The sequence below is a fragment of the Macaca thibetana genome, chromosome 3 (assembly GCF_024542745.1).
Source record: "Macaca thibetana thibetana isolate TM-01 chromosome 3, ASM2454274v1, whole genome shotgun sequence".
Taxonomy (NCBI): Eukaryota; Metazoa; Chordata; class Mammalia; order Primates; family Cercopithecidae; genus Macaca; species Macaca thibetana.
The window spans coordinates 120,101,364-120,119,075 of NC_065580.1; the positions used below are offsets into that span (position 1 = coordinate 120,101,364).

Sequence of the window (17,712 nt, forward strand, 5' to 3'; positions counted from 1 at the left end):
GTAGCTGGGACTACGGGCGCCCGCCACCTCGCCCAGCTAGTTTTTTGTATTTTTTAGTAGAGACGGTGTTTCACCGTGTTAGCCAGGATGGTCTCGATCTCCTGACCTCGTGATCCGCTCATCTCGGCCTCCCAAAGTGCTGGGATTACAGGCTTGAGCCACCGCGCCCGGCCAATTTGCTTATTCTTTAAAAAAGTTACACTAGAAGGATAAATTAGAAATCACTGAAAATGATGGACATAATGGCTGGAGGTGGGAGGTAACAGAGGAAGTGGAGAGGATAAATGGGAACAGATGGACCTAATTCTGTTTGCCCGTGATAATACAACCACACAGAGAAGAGATAAGTGACTTTTGAGCAAAATATGTTGACTATAAGAAGTGCAAAATATATATTACTAGGAATGACATTTGCATTGTAATTTTTAAATTACATAATAGTAGGATAAAAATAGAATATATCAAGGATTTTAATAAACAAGAGTCTGTCAACAAAAAGAGTCAAACTCTGTAAAATATTTAAAGAGATTTATTCGGAGCCAAATATGAGTGACCATGGTCCATGACACAGTCCCAGGAGAGTCTAAGAATGTGTGCCCAAGGTGATTGGGACACAGCTTGGCTTTATACATTTTAGGGAGACATAAGACATCAATCAATACATGTAATGTATATATTGGTTTGGTCCTGAAAGGCGGGACTACTCAAAACTAAGGGTGGAGATGGGGGCCACTTCCTAGTCATACGTGTATTCAAAGATGTTCTGATTGACAATTGCTTGAAAGAGCTATTATATAAAGACCTGGAATCAATAGAAAGGAATGTCTGGGTTAAGATAAGTGGTTGTGGAGATCATAGTTTTGTCATGCAGGTGAAGCCTCCAGTAGCAGGCTTCAGTGCTCTTAGCGGACCTATAAAGGTGCCAGACTCTTCATTAATTCTTTCCTGGATGAGGGAAAAGACCTGGAAAGGGAAGGGGATTCTCTACGGAATGCAGAATTTCCCCACAAAAGACAGCCTCTCGGGGCCATTTCAAAATATGTCAAAGAAATATATTTTGGAATAAAATACATCTATTTCTTTCAGGGACCACTGTCTGTCATGTGATGCCACTACTAGAGTCAAGCTGGAATTTGGTGTCTTATTGCTACAAAAAGTCTGTTTTGTCAGTTTTAAGATCTCTATTTTAATGGTAAAGCTGGTCAGCTGTGCCTGAATTCCAAAAGGAGGAGGTTATAATGAGGCATGTCCAATGCCTAAACCTCATCATGATCTGAGATAGGTTTTCAGGCTAACTTTGGAATGCCCTTGTCCACAAGGAGGGGTCCATTCAATTGGTGAGGGACTTAGAATTTTATTTTTGATTTACAAGACTTAGTGTAAAATGAGATGTATAATTAAAATCTAAATACAATAGGATGAGCAAAATAAGTAAATACATTAAATTTAAAGTGTTTCATTGTATGAGAAAAGCTATACAGACACAAATCTAAGAGGAAAATTTTTGAATTATAATTAATATGAATTTATAATTTTTAAAAATGTATGCATATGTGTTTTTATGTGTTCCTATCTGTGCCCCCCAGGAACGCCTAGAAGTGCCACCCCAGTATACTACATGTGATAACCAGGTCTTTGTTCTAAATATATTCTCCACCAAAAGGAAGAGAGAAGGTTAATTACAGATATGGGCAAGATGAGCTGAAGATATCTTCTTAGTTTAGAAATGAAAGAGGCTTTTAATGATTAAAGGAGTGTGGCAAAAAGACATGAGAGTTAGCTTGATGTCCAGATCTCCCATTAGCCAAATTTTGGACAATTTAAACATCAAAAAGAATAAAGACTTCATTGTGTTGCAAAAGACTGAAAAATAAAGATTTTATATTCTACAGTAAAATGCAAAATGAAGAGTTAACTTTAGAATGATAAAAGCTCATTACAAGTGACTATTGCCCTGACACAGAAAGACTAATTCAGGTAAAGACTTTTGCTAGCATTTGTAGAACAACAGGATAGGTGAAATATAATTATCCAGTTTAGCCCTCATGAGGCCCTGTGAGGTCTTATTATTCCCATTAAGGCACACGATAATTAATTTAATCAGTCCCAGATCACATAACTATTAAGTACCAGATTTTTAATCCAGATTTGTCTGGAGATGAGACCTGTCAGTATCTGTATCTAAGAATACAGGCCTTCTGGGCAATTATGGTGTGGCTTCTCTGTGCAAAGCACACTGACAGATATTAGGGTGAAATAAAAGCAGATTGTATTTTCAAATTTACCTCTGCAAAAAAAGATGATACAGAAAAGAAGGCATGCCAAAGAGAGCTCAAGCCAAATGTGACTAATTAGGGAAACTTTTACAACCTAGGCACCATCCGAATGGTCACTGTGGCACTGTTGGCCTTATGGACTAAGGAAAATGCATTGCAGAGCAAGGGAGGCAGCAAAGTGTGGAGGCCAGTTGTGTGGGGTGTGGTGGAGTGCAGAGAGGACTATAATATCCTTTTGGGGCCACTGGGTGGGGAGGGGTCTTGAATTTAAAGTCTTACAATTCACCAAAGCTAATGGATATGTGACACTGGGCTCAGACATCATAAATCTGGTGTTTTCAGGTAATGCACATACTGGCCCCCTGGAAACACGGGACTGGCGCTCAAGCAAGAAAGTACAATTGGAACTATAATTTGGGAGTCATTGGCAGATGAATGATTGTTGGGTTCTCTGAAAGAGAAGAGTTCAAGGGCAGAATCTTAGGACAGTGTCTGAGCAGGGGACAAGAAGAAAAGAAAGTTCAGGCCTGGGTGTGGCAACTCATTCCTGTAATCCCAGCACTATGGGAGGCCAAGGCGGGAGGATCTCTTGAGCCCAGGAGTTTGAGACCAGCCTGGGCAACATAGAAAGACCTCATATCTCCAAAAAAAAATTTTTTTTTTAAAGTTAGCCAGGTGTGGTGGTGTGCTCCTCTGATCGGAGCTACTCGGGAGGCTAAGGTGGGAGGGTCCCTTGGGCCCAGGAGGTTGAAGCAGCTACAGTGAGCCGTGATCATGCCACTGCACTCCGGGCTGAGTGACAGAGCAAGACCCTGTCTCAAACACAAAACAAACAAAAAAGAAAACAGAGTTCAAGGAGGGAGAAGGGGGCACATGCGAGCAGGGAGCCATGTGCAGAGCTGGGCATCCAGAGGCGCAGGCCCTACCACCTCCTGGGCGAACTCGAAAGCCACCACCACAGAACATGAGCTATTGTGCTTAGAATTATTCAAAGGCCAGCTGTTATTCTGGAGTTTGCTGGATTAATTCATTTTTTAAAATTTTGCAGATGGACCTTTTTCATCTCTTTGATGACTTCACACATTATAATTGAACACATTTTAGTTGTGAGCACATTATCAAAGATATTAGAAGCAAAGAAGGGAGGAGAATGAGAATTTTGCAAACTGTTGAAGACAGAAGTTGAGGGCCAGGATGCAGTAATTACCAGTGTTTGAATTTTGGAGGGAGGTGTAGAAGTAGAGCAGTTGCTCATAGTTGAATGAGGTCTGTAGGTATAAACCATAATAGAAAGCCATCAATCTTTAAAAAATAATGTGTTTTAACTAACATTGGAACTCTTTCTGATAGCCATTTCTCCATGTCCTTGATCTTAACATAAAGTACAGATGTGACACATTTGTTGGCTGATATATTATGGCTGATATAGAATTGATTGAGAATTACAGAGATCCTCGATTCTCATGGAAGATTGTGAAAGATACACTCCTGCAGCACACTGAGATCATGCTTCTCAAAGCGTATCCCCAAACAAGTCGCATCCACATCACCTGAGAACTTATCAAAGCAAATTCTCAGGCCCCAACCCAAACCTAGTGAGTCACAAACTCTGCAAACAGTGTCTTCAACAGCCCTCCAGGCCATTGCAATGTATGGGAAAGTTTGAAAAGCTGCCCTGGGAGGCCTGGAAAGTACACTGAATTTATGTCACTTCAAGCAGTTTGCTTGTTTTAGGATATCTCTGCCGAAAGTGTCCTGAAGAAGACTGGTTCTTTGAAGGTCTTAGTTATGCTTTTTCTGTGATTATTTAGAATTAATTAAATCAAATGGTTGCAGATTTTAGCCCCCAAATGGAATAGTTAATGAAAGTCACAGTGTTGTCTCTTACAAACATTTTAAATGGGCTGGGCGCAGTGGCTCACACCTGTAATCCCAGCACTTTGGGAGGCCAAGGCGGGCAGATCACGAGGTCAAGAGATGGAGATCATCCTGGCCAACATGGTGAAACCCAATCTCTACTAAAAATACGAAAATTAGCTGGGCATGGTGGCATGCTCCTGTAGTCCCAGCTACTCTGGAGGCTGCGGCAGGAGAATCGCTTGAACCCGGGAGGCGGAGGTTGCAGTGAGCCGAGATCGCGCCACTGCACTCCAGCCTGGTGACAGAGCAAGACTCTATCTCAAAAAAAAAAAAAAAAAATTAAATGACATTGGTTTCATTTCAGAACAAAAGTAGAGTACTTCACATTACTGAAACTATAACTTTGCCACTGTCTTTCATAAAAGAAACTGAATAAATATGTGCCATTGGCCGGGTGCAGTGGCTCATGCCTGTAATCCCAGAACTTTGGGAAGCCGAGGTGGGTGGATCACCTGAAGTCAGGAGTTCAAGATCAGCCTGGCCAACATTGTTAAACCCCATTTCTACAAAAAATACAAAAATTAGCTGGGTATGGTGGCATGCCCCTGTAATCCTAGCTACTTGAATGGCTGAGGCAGGAGAATTGCCTGAATCTGAGAGGCGGAAGTTGCAGTAAGCCGAGATCGTGCCATTGCACTCCAGCCTGGGTGACAGAGCAAGACTCTGTCTCACAAACAAATATATACATATATATATATACACACACACACACACACACATGTTGTAATGCTTAATACCTAACTATGTACATTATATATTTATGCACACATATAGCATAAAACATTTTTTCTGCATTTCAGGTCCAAACTGCTTTGCAGAAACCGCGGTGATCCCTGCTGGCAGAGAAGTGAAGACTGACGAGTGCACCATATGCCACTGTACTTACGAGGAAGGCACATGGAGAATCGAGCGGCAGGCCATGTGCACAAGACATGAATGCAGGCAAATGTAGACGCTCCCCAGAACACAAACTCTTGACTTTTTCTAGAACATTTTACTGATGTGAACATTCTAGATGACTCTGGGAAATATCAGTCAAAGGAGAAGACTTATGATGAGGAATAATGGAAAATTGTTGGTACTTTTCCTTTTCTTGATAACAGTTACTACAACAGAAGGAAATGGATATATTTCAAAACATCAACAAGAACTTTGGGCATAAAATCCCTCTCTAAATAAATGTGCTATTTTCACAGTAAGTACACAAAAGTACACTATTATATATTAAATGTATTTCTATAATCCCTCCATTAGAGAGCTTATATAAGTGTTTTCTATAGATGCAGATTAAAAATGCTGTGTTGTCAACCGTCCTCACTGTGTAACTGCATATCTTTTTCAGTTCTGATTCCATCATCCGGGAATGTTCCCCCTGCACATTTTCACAGGGCAGAGTCACCCATGAATGGATCATAAGATATTAGGACCAATTTCCACTGAAACCCTGTTTAAATTCTATTTAATTACAGACATATCTCTAATGTTGATGTCTACTTCACATAAATATATTTCCTTCTTATAATAATATACTGCTTTTATCTGCTTCATTCTCAATCACTTGTGAAATGCAGGTATAAAGATCACTAACTCACACTTTCTCAGTTCTTTCCCCTAACCTCCTATATTGTAGACCATAGGTAAGCACATACATATATTTCGTTCTTATTTACATTATTTTTCTCTTCTAAGCATAACTTTAATTCATTCCCTAAACTGAGGAATAAAGTAGGCTGGAAAATTTGCATTACTGTTCCATCAAGCTGAAGCAGACAACAAAATAGGGGAGGAGTCCTTTAATTCTCCTAGGAGAGTTAAGGAAAATCAAACTCCTAAGCAAGTTCATATACCTGAAATCTAAATGTGCTACAGATATCTCAGCTCTCAATTCAGTGGAATCATATTCATCATCAGACTGAGTCATCTATTCTCCATAAACTACACAGTAAAATCTTGACTGATAACCTTGAATCAGCCACCCTTTACTAGCAGAGTGAGAAAGCAGTTATTCTGTTAAAACAAAGCTGAAGACCAAGTGTACTCCACAACTTTCCTATAGCTATAATTCCAAACCAACTTCTTTTCTCTTCATTTGAACAGAGAACATGAAAAGCCACTGCAGTCACGCTAGTCTAATCAATGCATAATAGAAAATAGTTCTACCTTTATCAATCATATCAGCATGTAGTGTGTTGATGAAAGAGGTAATTGGAGTCTTAATAGGTGTAGGATAAGAAAAGCAAAACTATAATCACTATTTATGTCTTTAAAGGATTAAAATATATATAATCATTGTTTGAAGCCTCTAAAGATATTTTTTATACTTTTGTTTATTCTAAAATTTTGCATTAAGAACCTATTAAGTACAAAGCATTTGTGATGACAACAAGGGAATAAGGCTTGATTTCTTGCCTTCTTGGACTTTTGGTCTCTGGCATAAGAAGTATATGAAGTTATAATGTATTGTGTTAGAAGCCAAACTAGAGACCAGCAAATGGAGATTAGAAAGCCTTCCTAATGAGAAGATGGAGAACATGAAAAAATCATTATATAAAAAATGATTCAATCATTAAAGATTGAATAATATTCAAGAAAAATGGATACACCTATCATAGTTGAAAAATTAAACTATTGTGGACTTTAGTAAATATAAAGATGCCACGGACTGAGTCATCAAAACATTACATATAGTCATTTTTATCTTGTTCATAAAGAACACTTTGAGCCAAAGGGACTACCAGTACATAGATTTCATGAAAATACTCAGGGGAATTATTAGCTAATTGCTCTCAGGTGTAATCAGCTTTCCAAAATTTAACCTTTGTATTCAAGAGTGGTAGACATTGGCCATCCCTCCTTTATTCAAGGATGGATTGTTTGAGACACAGTTATTTATAGTTGTTGCTTTGCTAATAAATGGCCCTAGCCCCCATGGGTAGGTGGGCCATTAGTAACCTCTTCTCTCTCCATCAGGCATGATGCAATTAGAGACTCAATCCATGCAGCTCAAAGTCTTCCTGTTTCCCTTAATAATAATTCCTGCCAGAACGGATGATGAGCTCTGAAATAATTGCAGTGGTGTTTTCAATGCTGTGAGAATTTCAGAAAACCTAGTATTTTGTTGCATATAGAGAATGAACCCAATATCATCTTGGAAAATTAACTGACTCACTTGCTCTAAACTTAGTTTGACCTGCAGCGTCACAGGCACACACTCCTAAGCACTAAAACTCAGTGGTGGTTATTACACCAAAGTAACTCCCCTCCCCATCTCTGATTTCAACCCCCTCATTCCTCTCTCCTCATAGAAATAATACATAAACCAACCCACGGAAGAACTTGAATTTATGACACTGCACATACTCATGAATAACAATGGCATTATTTGCAATTTTGTCCAAGATCAACTTCTTCTTGCAGTTAGACTTTCACAAATATATAGCTATCTCAGATTGACATTCTATTTTCCTCCCCTCTGTTGTCAGAGAACTCTTTGCTGAGATGATCAACAACAAACTGTTCTATTCAGTAAACATCATAACTTCAATAACTGCCCAATAAAAAAGGAAAGTATAAGTCACTCAATTTCAAAATAATAGTGTTTGGAGATAGCACAGAAAAGGCGGCCTCAGAATTCAAGTATAGAAGTTCTGGAAAAGCCATAATCATTAAAATTCAAATAGGCCTGCTCTATAAGTACCTAATAATTGTTAAATGATTTGTTCAACTTAATAAACTAAACCATGCTTACAAATGTATTAATGAATTTATTTCAAATTTTCAACCTATATTTAGATCTGAAAGTATAAAGCTACTTATGTAAGCAATAGAGTGGTTCTGGAAATTATCTGGTGTCTTAGAGGTTTTCAAGTTAAATTCATTCTTTCAGTGATATGATATTTACTTGTTGGGTGGATTAACAATACTTTTTATTGACATTTCCCAGAAGTCTTGAGAAAAGTCATTTCAAAAACTTGTATTTCATCCCTGCATGCAACAAGTATTAGATGCACTCCAGTCTGGGCAAGTCCTGCTACAATGTTGCTGCTAGTGCAGATGGAAAGGCACAGTATCCTTGACATCAAGGGGTCTGTAAGCCTTGCAACTAATTTAGGTTTGATTATAATACTTCTAATCTTTTGATACTTAGAATTTCATCGTCTGCTTTGTGCAGTAAAACATGCTGAGAAGAGTTCTCATAAAGTTTTAAGTTTGTAACATCAATAATATGTTTAATAAACTCTCCTCCCTACTTCTCCAACATAAATGTTGCATTTATATAAGGTTAAAAGTCCTAAAAAATCAGAAAATTTAGATGTTTAATTTTTGTTTTTATTTTAAGCAGTGAAATGGGTTTTTAAATGTATACATTATCTGGAACTTACTATTTCAAACAAGCATTGTTGGAAACTAAATCCATTATTTTAAATGTGGACTATTTAAACATGTAGAAAACAAAATTATGGACATAAACTATGATTTTAAAAATATTAACAATTTGCTAAATTTGTTTCAATGGGCAAGAGATCAATCCTACTTTTCATTATTCTTTTTAATATCATATTTTTCCCCAACATAATGTAATGAGAAAAGAAGAGTATCAGATGTACAAATAAGCACCATTGGTAAAAACATACATGCTTCTTTGGCCAACATAATTTGTAACTTTCTTACTGAACCTACTTACCTACTATATTTTTTCCCTCACTATTAGCATCTGATGGTTGATACAGTCAGTAATTCTTCTGAAGAATTAGATTAAGAGAGAACAATTTACTTATTCAGGAATAAGTGCATTTTTACAGCACATATTTTTCACAATCCAGCTGCAACTTCCAAAGATCAGGTTCTCATTGCTCCATAGCACAGTTTAAATAGCCTACTTATATCATATCCTCACTCCACACCAACCGCTTCAGTCTATTATTTTAGTTTTCTAAATGTAGATCTAGTTTTCAACTGAATTCTTTATTTTGAGGATCACAATCACACACAAAATAACATCCAAACTCCTCAACATGGAAGACTGGTGTCTTCACAATTAGATCATGGACTACACCATGACCCAGGCCCCTGTGGCTGGTGAGACTTCTGGGCCCTGGGTACCACTCTAAACATGGTCTCTACTATCTCAGATCCTGCCCTGAGTGTCCTTTGCAGCACGTTGAGATATTAGCCATTTTCAATGTCCAATTCAAGTGCCATTGCTGGTAAGAAGACTTCTGTAGTTCTTATCGGAAGAATTGTCACTCTATGTCCCAGTAATATAGTACTAATTTGGTTTCTTATTTTAATATATCATTTATAAATCATACCATAGTTTGCATAATAGTTAATTTTATGCCTGCTTCTATTATTTACAAATCCCTTTAGTTTGGGCTGTGAGACATTCAATCCCCAAAACATCACCCAATTATCTATATGTTAAAGGCTTGTTGAATTGTATTCAATCTATTAGTTCAGAGTTATTTGCTATTCTTGTTTAAGGACAATGTATATATTAAAGAGCAACTAAAAGCTCCCATTACTGTTTGCCAACCCAGTTGTCTTTTGATTTCTCTGTCAATTTGCAAGTATCAAATATCTAAGTCACAGAACCCAGAGACACACCAAATACCCCATGGTAGTTTTAGGATGAACTCTAACAGCTATTGGCTATTTCTGGTGCAAGTCAGAAAAAAATTGCTTTTAGTGTGAAATTTTTGATGCTGAAGAAAGTTTATTGTATTGAAGAGACACTGGCCCTTTATGAAAAAGGAGGTCAAGTTTACAGTTTTGATACTTATTTACTTTCTTATTTTTAATTTTTGGAAAACAATTTTCTTAGACTTTCATTTGTGGTATTGAGTATTTCTGCGTGTTTTAATCTTTCTACATAACGTAATTAAACACCTCAGTAGGTATCTAGTGAACTGATAAAATAATGAGCTGAGTCATTTGTACAGAAATATAGTAGCTTCCATAACGTGAATGATAACTATTTAAAAATGATGATTGTCGAAATTTTACTAGTGTCAAATTTCACTTTAAATTTTGCAAAGCACCTGCTGTTCTAGCCTTAACATAAAAATTTAGAAACTAACTCCAATGCCTAATTTTTAAATGAATAAATCCCACTGAATATTAAGTGACACTGACAATCACCCTGAAAAGTATTCAGCCAAAGTTTCAATAGAATTAGGAAACTGACATGAAAATGTGCTCTCAGTGCTTGGCCCATGAGCAGTTTATGATTTAAGACGTGCATACTGTTTAACTCTTTCCTTCAAAGGTAGAAAAGTACATAAAGCCCCTGGCTGACCTATTATACAGGCACAGAATTATCAAAAACAATCAAAGTCAATTTAGTATATTATGAATACAGCCTAATGACTAAACACAATTGCAAATATTGTGACTTTAGTTTTTAATTCAATTTTCAATAAGTAGAAATATTTCTCAATTTTATTTAGTATCTAATTACATTAAGACCAACGCATACATTAAAGTGCATTTATATGATTAATATTTAATGATCATTATTTTACTTAATGATTAATATTTTCTGTTATTTGAATTTCTGTAATCTATGTTTTAAAAATAACTGTTTCCAAACACATTTTATGGAAAGATTTCATTTTTCCATTTCCTTTATTTTTATATTTACCTTGTCAAATACATACAATTCTATTTTTATTTCTATTAGAATTCAGGGTTTATTCTTTTCCTAAGCATATAATTCTTATAATTATAATGGAAAAAAGTGAGAAGTATCCCATAAGTACTATAAACCTATGAAACTATTAATGTTCTTTATATTACCAAGGAGTTTTAGTTTTAAAAAGCCATTCTTAAGCAATCAGTGAATGTATATCATCAGCCAAAAGTTATGCTAGGTTTCCTTCACTTATTATCACATTTAACCTCACAATTCTCCCAAATTGTGGGTAATACTATCCCCTTTGTTGCAGAAAAGTAAATATAGGCTCAGGGAAATTTTAAAACTGCCTTAAGATTCAGTCTGGTGAATGAGAGGCTGAGTTAAGAATCCAAATCTGCTTTATACCAGAGCCCATGATTTGAAGTCTTACCATTTTTCTTTAGGTCAGGGACCTCTAGAAATTAGATAGAAATTTCCAAAATGGTCTTTTACCCCACTCCCCATAAATAAGATAATGAATAGCAACACTGACCCGTAATTCTAGAATATCAATCTTGATACTTGTCAAAGTAAATAGCAGCTTCTCACAAAAATGTTGTGACCTCCCTAGTCTAAATGCTTATGCTATATGTTGATTCCTAAATCTAGATCGCTTTTTAAAAATAGTATTGAAGCATCAGGTTGTTCGGGTATGATTCTCACATTGAAATTTACAAAATACAACCAAATATTGTGACCCAGTTTTTCTGGAGCCAAGAGAAGTAAACTGCCATTTATTAGGTGATGATTATATGGCAAACACTACAATTTCAAATTTCAAATTATTTTATCTGATTTATTCTTTTTTATCAACTCTGCTGTATTTATGAGGAAGTCAACATATGGTGGGTCACTTACCCAAATTTCGGTGATGAGCTGGGCGCAGTGGCTCACACCTGTAATCCCAGCCCTTTGGGAGGCTGAGGCAGATGGATCAGGAGTTTGAGGCCAGCCTGACCAACATGTGAAACCCCATCTCTACTAAAAATACAAAAAAAAAAAAAAAAAAAAAAAAAAAAAATAGCTGGGCATGGTGGCACATTGGGAGGCTGAGGCAGGAGAATCCCTTAAACCCAGGAGGTGGTTGCATGAGCCGAGATCGCCTCAACTGCTCTCCAGCCTGGGTGACAGAGTGAGACTCTGTCTCAAAAAAAAAAAAAAAAAAAAAATCAGTGATGGTACTGTGGCCAAATCTGTTGGGTTCCAAAGTTATCCTACATGGGGCACAGTCAGGACTGGAATGGATAGTCTACCTGCTTCCAAATATTCTTCCCTGGGAAGCGGCTGTGAGTCTTACTGAATCGATTTATTCATTGCATTCTATGTGTCAAATGCAATTTAGGCCTGAGTGATGGTCATATATGGTCTTTGGACCCATGAAGCTCTGAGTCAACTATACCAGCAGATATTCTTAAACTAATAAAAAAAAAAGTGATGGCATCACATGCCATTTTGAACTTTTGCATTAAAGTCATTAACTTACATCAGTATTACGATTTATACTTTTAAGCAGAGTTTTGCCATTTTCTGATACACAGTAGCTAGTGATAAAATTATGAAGTTACTATTGTATGGTCCAATGACATAAAAACCTAAGTGCCTGCTTGGGCTACTTATACTCTGCAGTATACCCTGGTTTATTGTAAGGATTAAATAAAAAATCCTCACAAACCTCAATTTAATATAGATTAATTATAAAAGTAATCTACCCATGTTACATAATGTTAAATCTGTAGTTTCAAAGTGTATGCTATTTCTTAAAACAAAAACAAAGATTATCCCCACTCCAAACAATAACAGCAATGGTGAAGGTCGTGGGTGGACAGAGGTAGTCCCACCCATCCCCAGGGGGCTCAGCCACCAGCGGCCAGGTCTGTCAACTGCTCCCACCTGCCCTGTTTTCTCTCAAGAAAAAGATTTTCATTTTAAGATAGGCATCAGTGCAATAAAGGAGCTTGATACAAAAATCATTATGTTCTATATATGTTTTTGTAGGTTGTAGATTAATTATGGCCAATTAATACTTTAAAATATTTATGTTACAAATAACACTGAAGTGAGATTCAAAATTGTGCCCTCTATTGAAGCCAAGAAAGTAAATGTCTTTAAAATAAACATAATGGTGTTTTTTTGGTACAATAAACAGCATACCTACACTTCAGAGGACAAATCATGTTATATAATAACCAGGAGGGAAAGTAAGAGGAGACATTAATTTGGATATGGAAGCAAAATGGAAATGCTGAAATTCAGATTAATATAGAGCAAAACAGAGGTTTGTCTGAAACATTTAAAATATTAAGAAGTATGACTTAAAAAATCAAACATTTTACTACACAATGAATCCTTTTCTTAAGGAAAAAAGGAAAATAATAAAAGTGGTATTTGGATGAGATAATTTTCCTTTAAATTTATTCCTCAGAATGATGTAAATTTTCCAGCTGGAAGCTCATCTTTCTATACATGCATGCATCTATACAAATGGTAAAACAGTTACTCTGTCAATTCGCTGGGATAGGAAAGGTGGATATAAATATAAGCTAGAGTCTGGTTAAAACAAAACAAAACAAACAAAAGACAAAAGAAGCACTGCACTGTTGGCCAGAAATTCCTTTTAAGTCAGACTTAAGTCCACAGAAAGTTGGACCTAAGCAGTGAAGGATGTAGGGGAACAGAGAGAGAGTGCTTGGCCAAGTTTGCTATTCTCGTTTGTCTATGTCAGTACGGCTACGTAAAGTTCACAACTATTTGCACATAGCTATAAATATAGCATGAATAATACACATATGTATTTAATTGTGTTATTTACTATTTATAATTTGAGTTGATGTTTAAAATAATTTTAAATACTTATTCCATAAACTCAGTATTTGAAAATTTTTTAAAAAAAAGTCATTTTAAATAACATCATTTACCAAGTCTGAGTGATGCTTTACAAGGTACCCGATGAATGTAAAATTATAGCTTTTAGTCTTCATTTCTAATAGACTGTTATAGGGAAAATGTACTAAAATGTTGTGCTTATTACATTTATGAATTTCAGACAGTTTCTATAGACTGAGAACAATGAATTGTTTTTATACATTATTTGGTGAAAGTTTTCCAGTAAGTGTTCATATCCTGCACAAATTTTATTAAAGAACATCAATTTTACATAACAACTGTAACCATTAATAAATCATCAGTCACCACTTTTCCTGCATGTCTGACAGATGGAGAACACTGTGCTTAGTGTTGAAGATACCAAAGGGAACTCAAGTGAGGGGAAAAGAGGAGAGCAAACTGATCAAAAGGGAATGCCCATGATGCTTTCAGGAAACCAGGGTGAGAACCTGCTGGCTGGAGGATGGGTCTGGTTTCCAGCAGAGATGATAGGAGTTAAAAGGCATAGGTGAGTTGTTCCCATCCCTGGCCTGGGCCTTACTCCATAGCTATAGAAACATAGTCTCTAGAAACAAAGGCCAGAGCATCCTTTTAACATTTCTATCATAAGTATTCTCAATAAACGTTTGCAATTTATTTGCTTTAATGTAACTTGGCAGTAAAGACTCTGGCCTTTGGAGGTCTGATTCTAATCCCAGTTCTACCACTTACCGGTTATTTATCAGGTACACGTTACCTACCTCTCTGTAACTCAGATTGCTCATCAGTAACATGGGGAGAGTGGTAACAACCACTAAGAGGATTAAATGAGTGAATATTTGTAAAACACGTAGCCTAGAATAAATATTTATAAAGCACAAGATCTATTTAAAGTGTTTATAACATAATACATTGGAATATGAGACTATTGAAATTAAAACATTTTGAAGATTCTAATAAATGAATAATTTAGTGCTCATTTGAAAAATATTTTATCATCATGTTTAAATTTAACATATAATTTATATCTTAGTTTTTATCCCATTTATATATATATTTGCCAGAAAAATGTTTTGTAATACCTTAATTTTATGTGGAGCTGAATTTAAATAATTAGGCCTAATTTGTATGTGTTGTTGGATGGGTATGTGTATTGACCTGATTTATAAAATAAAGTATTTATTAAACTGGGTTTTGCACTTCCAGGTAGAGTCACATTTAAGATAATCCTTTGAAATATTTTAGCTTTTGAAAGTAAATTAAGCAAGATAAATAAAATGTATGTACGTCATTAAAAATATTTAAAATGCTTTAAATATTTTGAGTTATTTAAAATATAATCCCTGAGGCTCACTCAAATATATAACTTTTATTTCTCTTATTTAAATGAAAGATGGACACTGCTGTACACTGAAGTAGCATCTATAATACAATATCCCAAGGAATTGACTGTGATAATACATTTCTACTTTGTCATTTCTAAAAGCAAATGTAATGATTATGAAACCACAAATCGAGAAATATGGACTAACAGTAAGTAAATACCTTAGTTTCAGATTTTTTTTTTTTTTAAATGGAAACACTCTAGAGGCTCCTCTGCACTGGCTTGGAGAAAGGCTTCTTAAAAAATAAATAAAAAACAAAAATTATTTTTTCTTAAGGCTAAGAACTTCCCATTCCAGAACTGGAAGATTAGGCAATTTAGAACAATCATCCTGCCAAGGGCAAACGGAAAAGCTGGGCAGAATAAAGAGTTCTTCCTGAAGCCAGTGGAGAACTAAATACTTAGCAAAACCTACCAGACCAACAGCTGGAAAAGTCCAAATTAGAGTTTAATCTGGCATTCTGAGCATTTTTCCCTGAGTAGATTTCCTATTGGAATAGCATGCTGAGAAGCTGATTAGCACTTTTTGACATTTCATGGAAAAAATGGAGCAAACTTTAGAGTCTGGGTATACAAAGGTGGGTGACCTCCCCATATGTGTTTGTGGCCCCACGGGGCTGCATTCAAGGTGCACAGCTGATCTGAGGCTACACAAATACAATGGAGCAGAAACAACAACAGGTTCAGAATCACAGTCTCCTAATGATGGAATAATCAGACCTAGATATAAAATAAATCTATATTCAAAGGCTATAGGACAAAATCGGAAATTTCAGCAGAGGATTAGAAACCTAAACTGACCCAGCAAAATTGAAAAGAACCAAAAACAGATTTTTTGAACTGCAAAATGTAATAACTGAAATTAAAGACTTTGTTGACTGGATTTAACAGATTAGAAACAACTTAAGAGAAAAGAGTGAATCTGAAGACAGATCAAATGAAAAGAAGTACAAATAGAAAATGCATAAGAGGTAAAGAATATAGCACATATTAAGTTGAAGTTTCAAAAGATGAAAAAGGATAGAATGGAACAGAAAAACAATAGTTAGAAAATAGCTGATGGCCTTCTAAAGTTGATGACAGACAATAAAACAAAGAATTCCCAAGTAGCAGCACTACAGTGAAAGGAAGTAAAAATGACAATCATAAAGGCAGCCAGAGGAAACAGACAGATTCCATGTAAAAAAGAATTATGACAATTGTGAATGTTTGATGCATGTTTAATATTCTTATCTTTGCACAATTCTGAAGGCAGTTAAACATCTTTAATATGCTGAATGAAAAGAACTGCCTACTTAGAATTCCATACACATAATTAGTGCCCTATATAGTATACAGCTGTGACTTATTAAGACCTAATACTTATTGATGCTTTTATCACTTTTACAGACAATGCATAAACTATTCCCTCACCATGTCTACTGTTTTGCTGTATCTTAATTCTGTGTGTTTTAAATCTGAAAAGTTCTTCCTCCTCCTCTTCTTCTTCTTCTTCTTCTTCTTCTTCTTCTTCTTCTTCTTCTTCTTCTTCTTCTTCTTCTTCTTCTTCTTCTAATACTCATTATCCATTTAGCCACATTCCCACATTTGCCATTTTCTTGTTTTTTATTGCTTCCTTCACCTTTCATTGTAAATCTTTTTCCTCTGCCTGAAGAATACTCTTTAATATTTCTTTTGGTGAATTTCTACTGGTGGTAATTTTTTCAGCTTTCATTTCATTAAGAATCTGCATTTTTAAAGAATGAGGTTATAGGCCGGGCACAGTGGCTCATGCCTGTAATCCCAGCACTTTGGGAGGCCGAGGCAGGTGGATCACCTGAGGTCAGGAGTTCAAGACCAACCTGGCCAACATGGTGAAACCCCATCTCTACAAAAATACAAAAATTAGCTGGGCATGATGGCAGATGCCTTTAATCCCAGCTACTCGGGAGGCTGGGTCAGAAGAATCGCTTAAACCCGGGAGGCAGAGGTTGCAGTGAGCTATCATGCCATTGCACTCCAGCCTAGGTGACACAGCGAGACTGTCTCAAATAATAATAATAACAATAAGGTTATAAAATGGTAAAAGCACAAATAAGTACTAGATCTTGATAAGGCAAGGAGGCATACCATAATTTATAGGGTAATTTTTTATATGTAGCAGTGGAATGAACAGGAGACAAAATGTTCATAAAATACATAAATACCTGAACAACAGAATTAACAAAGCTGACCTAGGAAACAGGTGCATAATTCTTCATGAAAAAGTTACAAAATACAAGCATGTGGAAAATTTATAAACAATGACTTTACTCTGAGCTATAAAGAAAGTTTCATTATAAAACATTGACATCACATGAATTACAAATTCTGACAATTCAATTAAACTATAACTCAACAAGAAAAACTATTAATAAATAAAATGTCTCCATATGTTGCAAATTAAGAAACAAAATTCCAAGATGGGTGAGGTGGTACACACCTGTGGTCCCAGCTACTCAAAGGCCAAGGTCAAAGGAGGTCACAATAGAATGGGGCTGTCAGTAGAGACTCTGCAGTGTTAAGAAGATAATCAAATTATATTATGGGAGACTTCTGGCTCTGTCAAGATAGAC

General features: G+C 35.9%; 1 protein-coding gene across 1 annotated transcript in view; it reads left to right on the forward strand.

Annotated features, from left to right (window-relative positions):
- Positions 1-14,922, forward strand: part of VWC2 (von Willebrand factor C domain containing 2) — a 158,892-nt gene extending 143,970 nt beyond the window's left edge. The window contains exon 4 of the mRNA XM_050785562.1: positions 4,997-14,922. Coding sequence (XP_050641519.1) covers positions 4,997-5,148 — 152 coding nt within the window. The 3' untranslated portion in view covers positions 5,149-14,922. The remainder of the gene's footprint in view (positions 1-4,996) is intronic.
- The last annotated feature ends 2,790 nt before the right edge of the window (positions 14,923-17,712 follow it).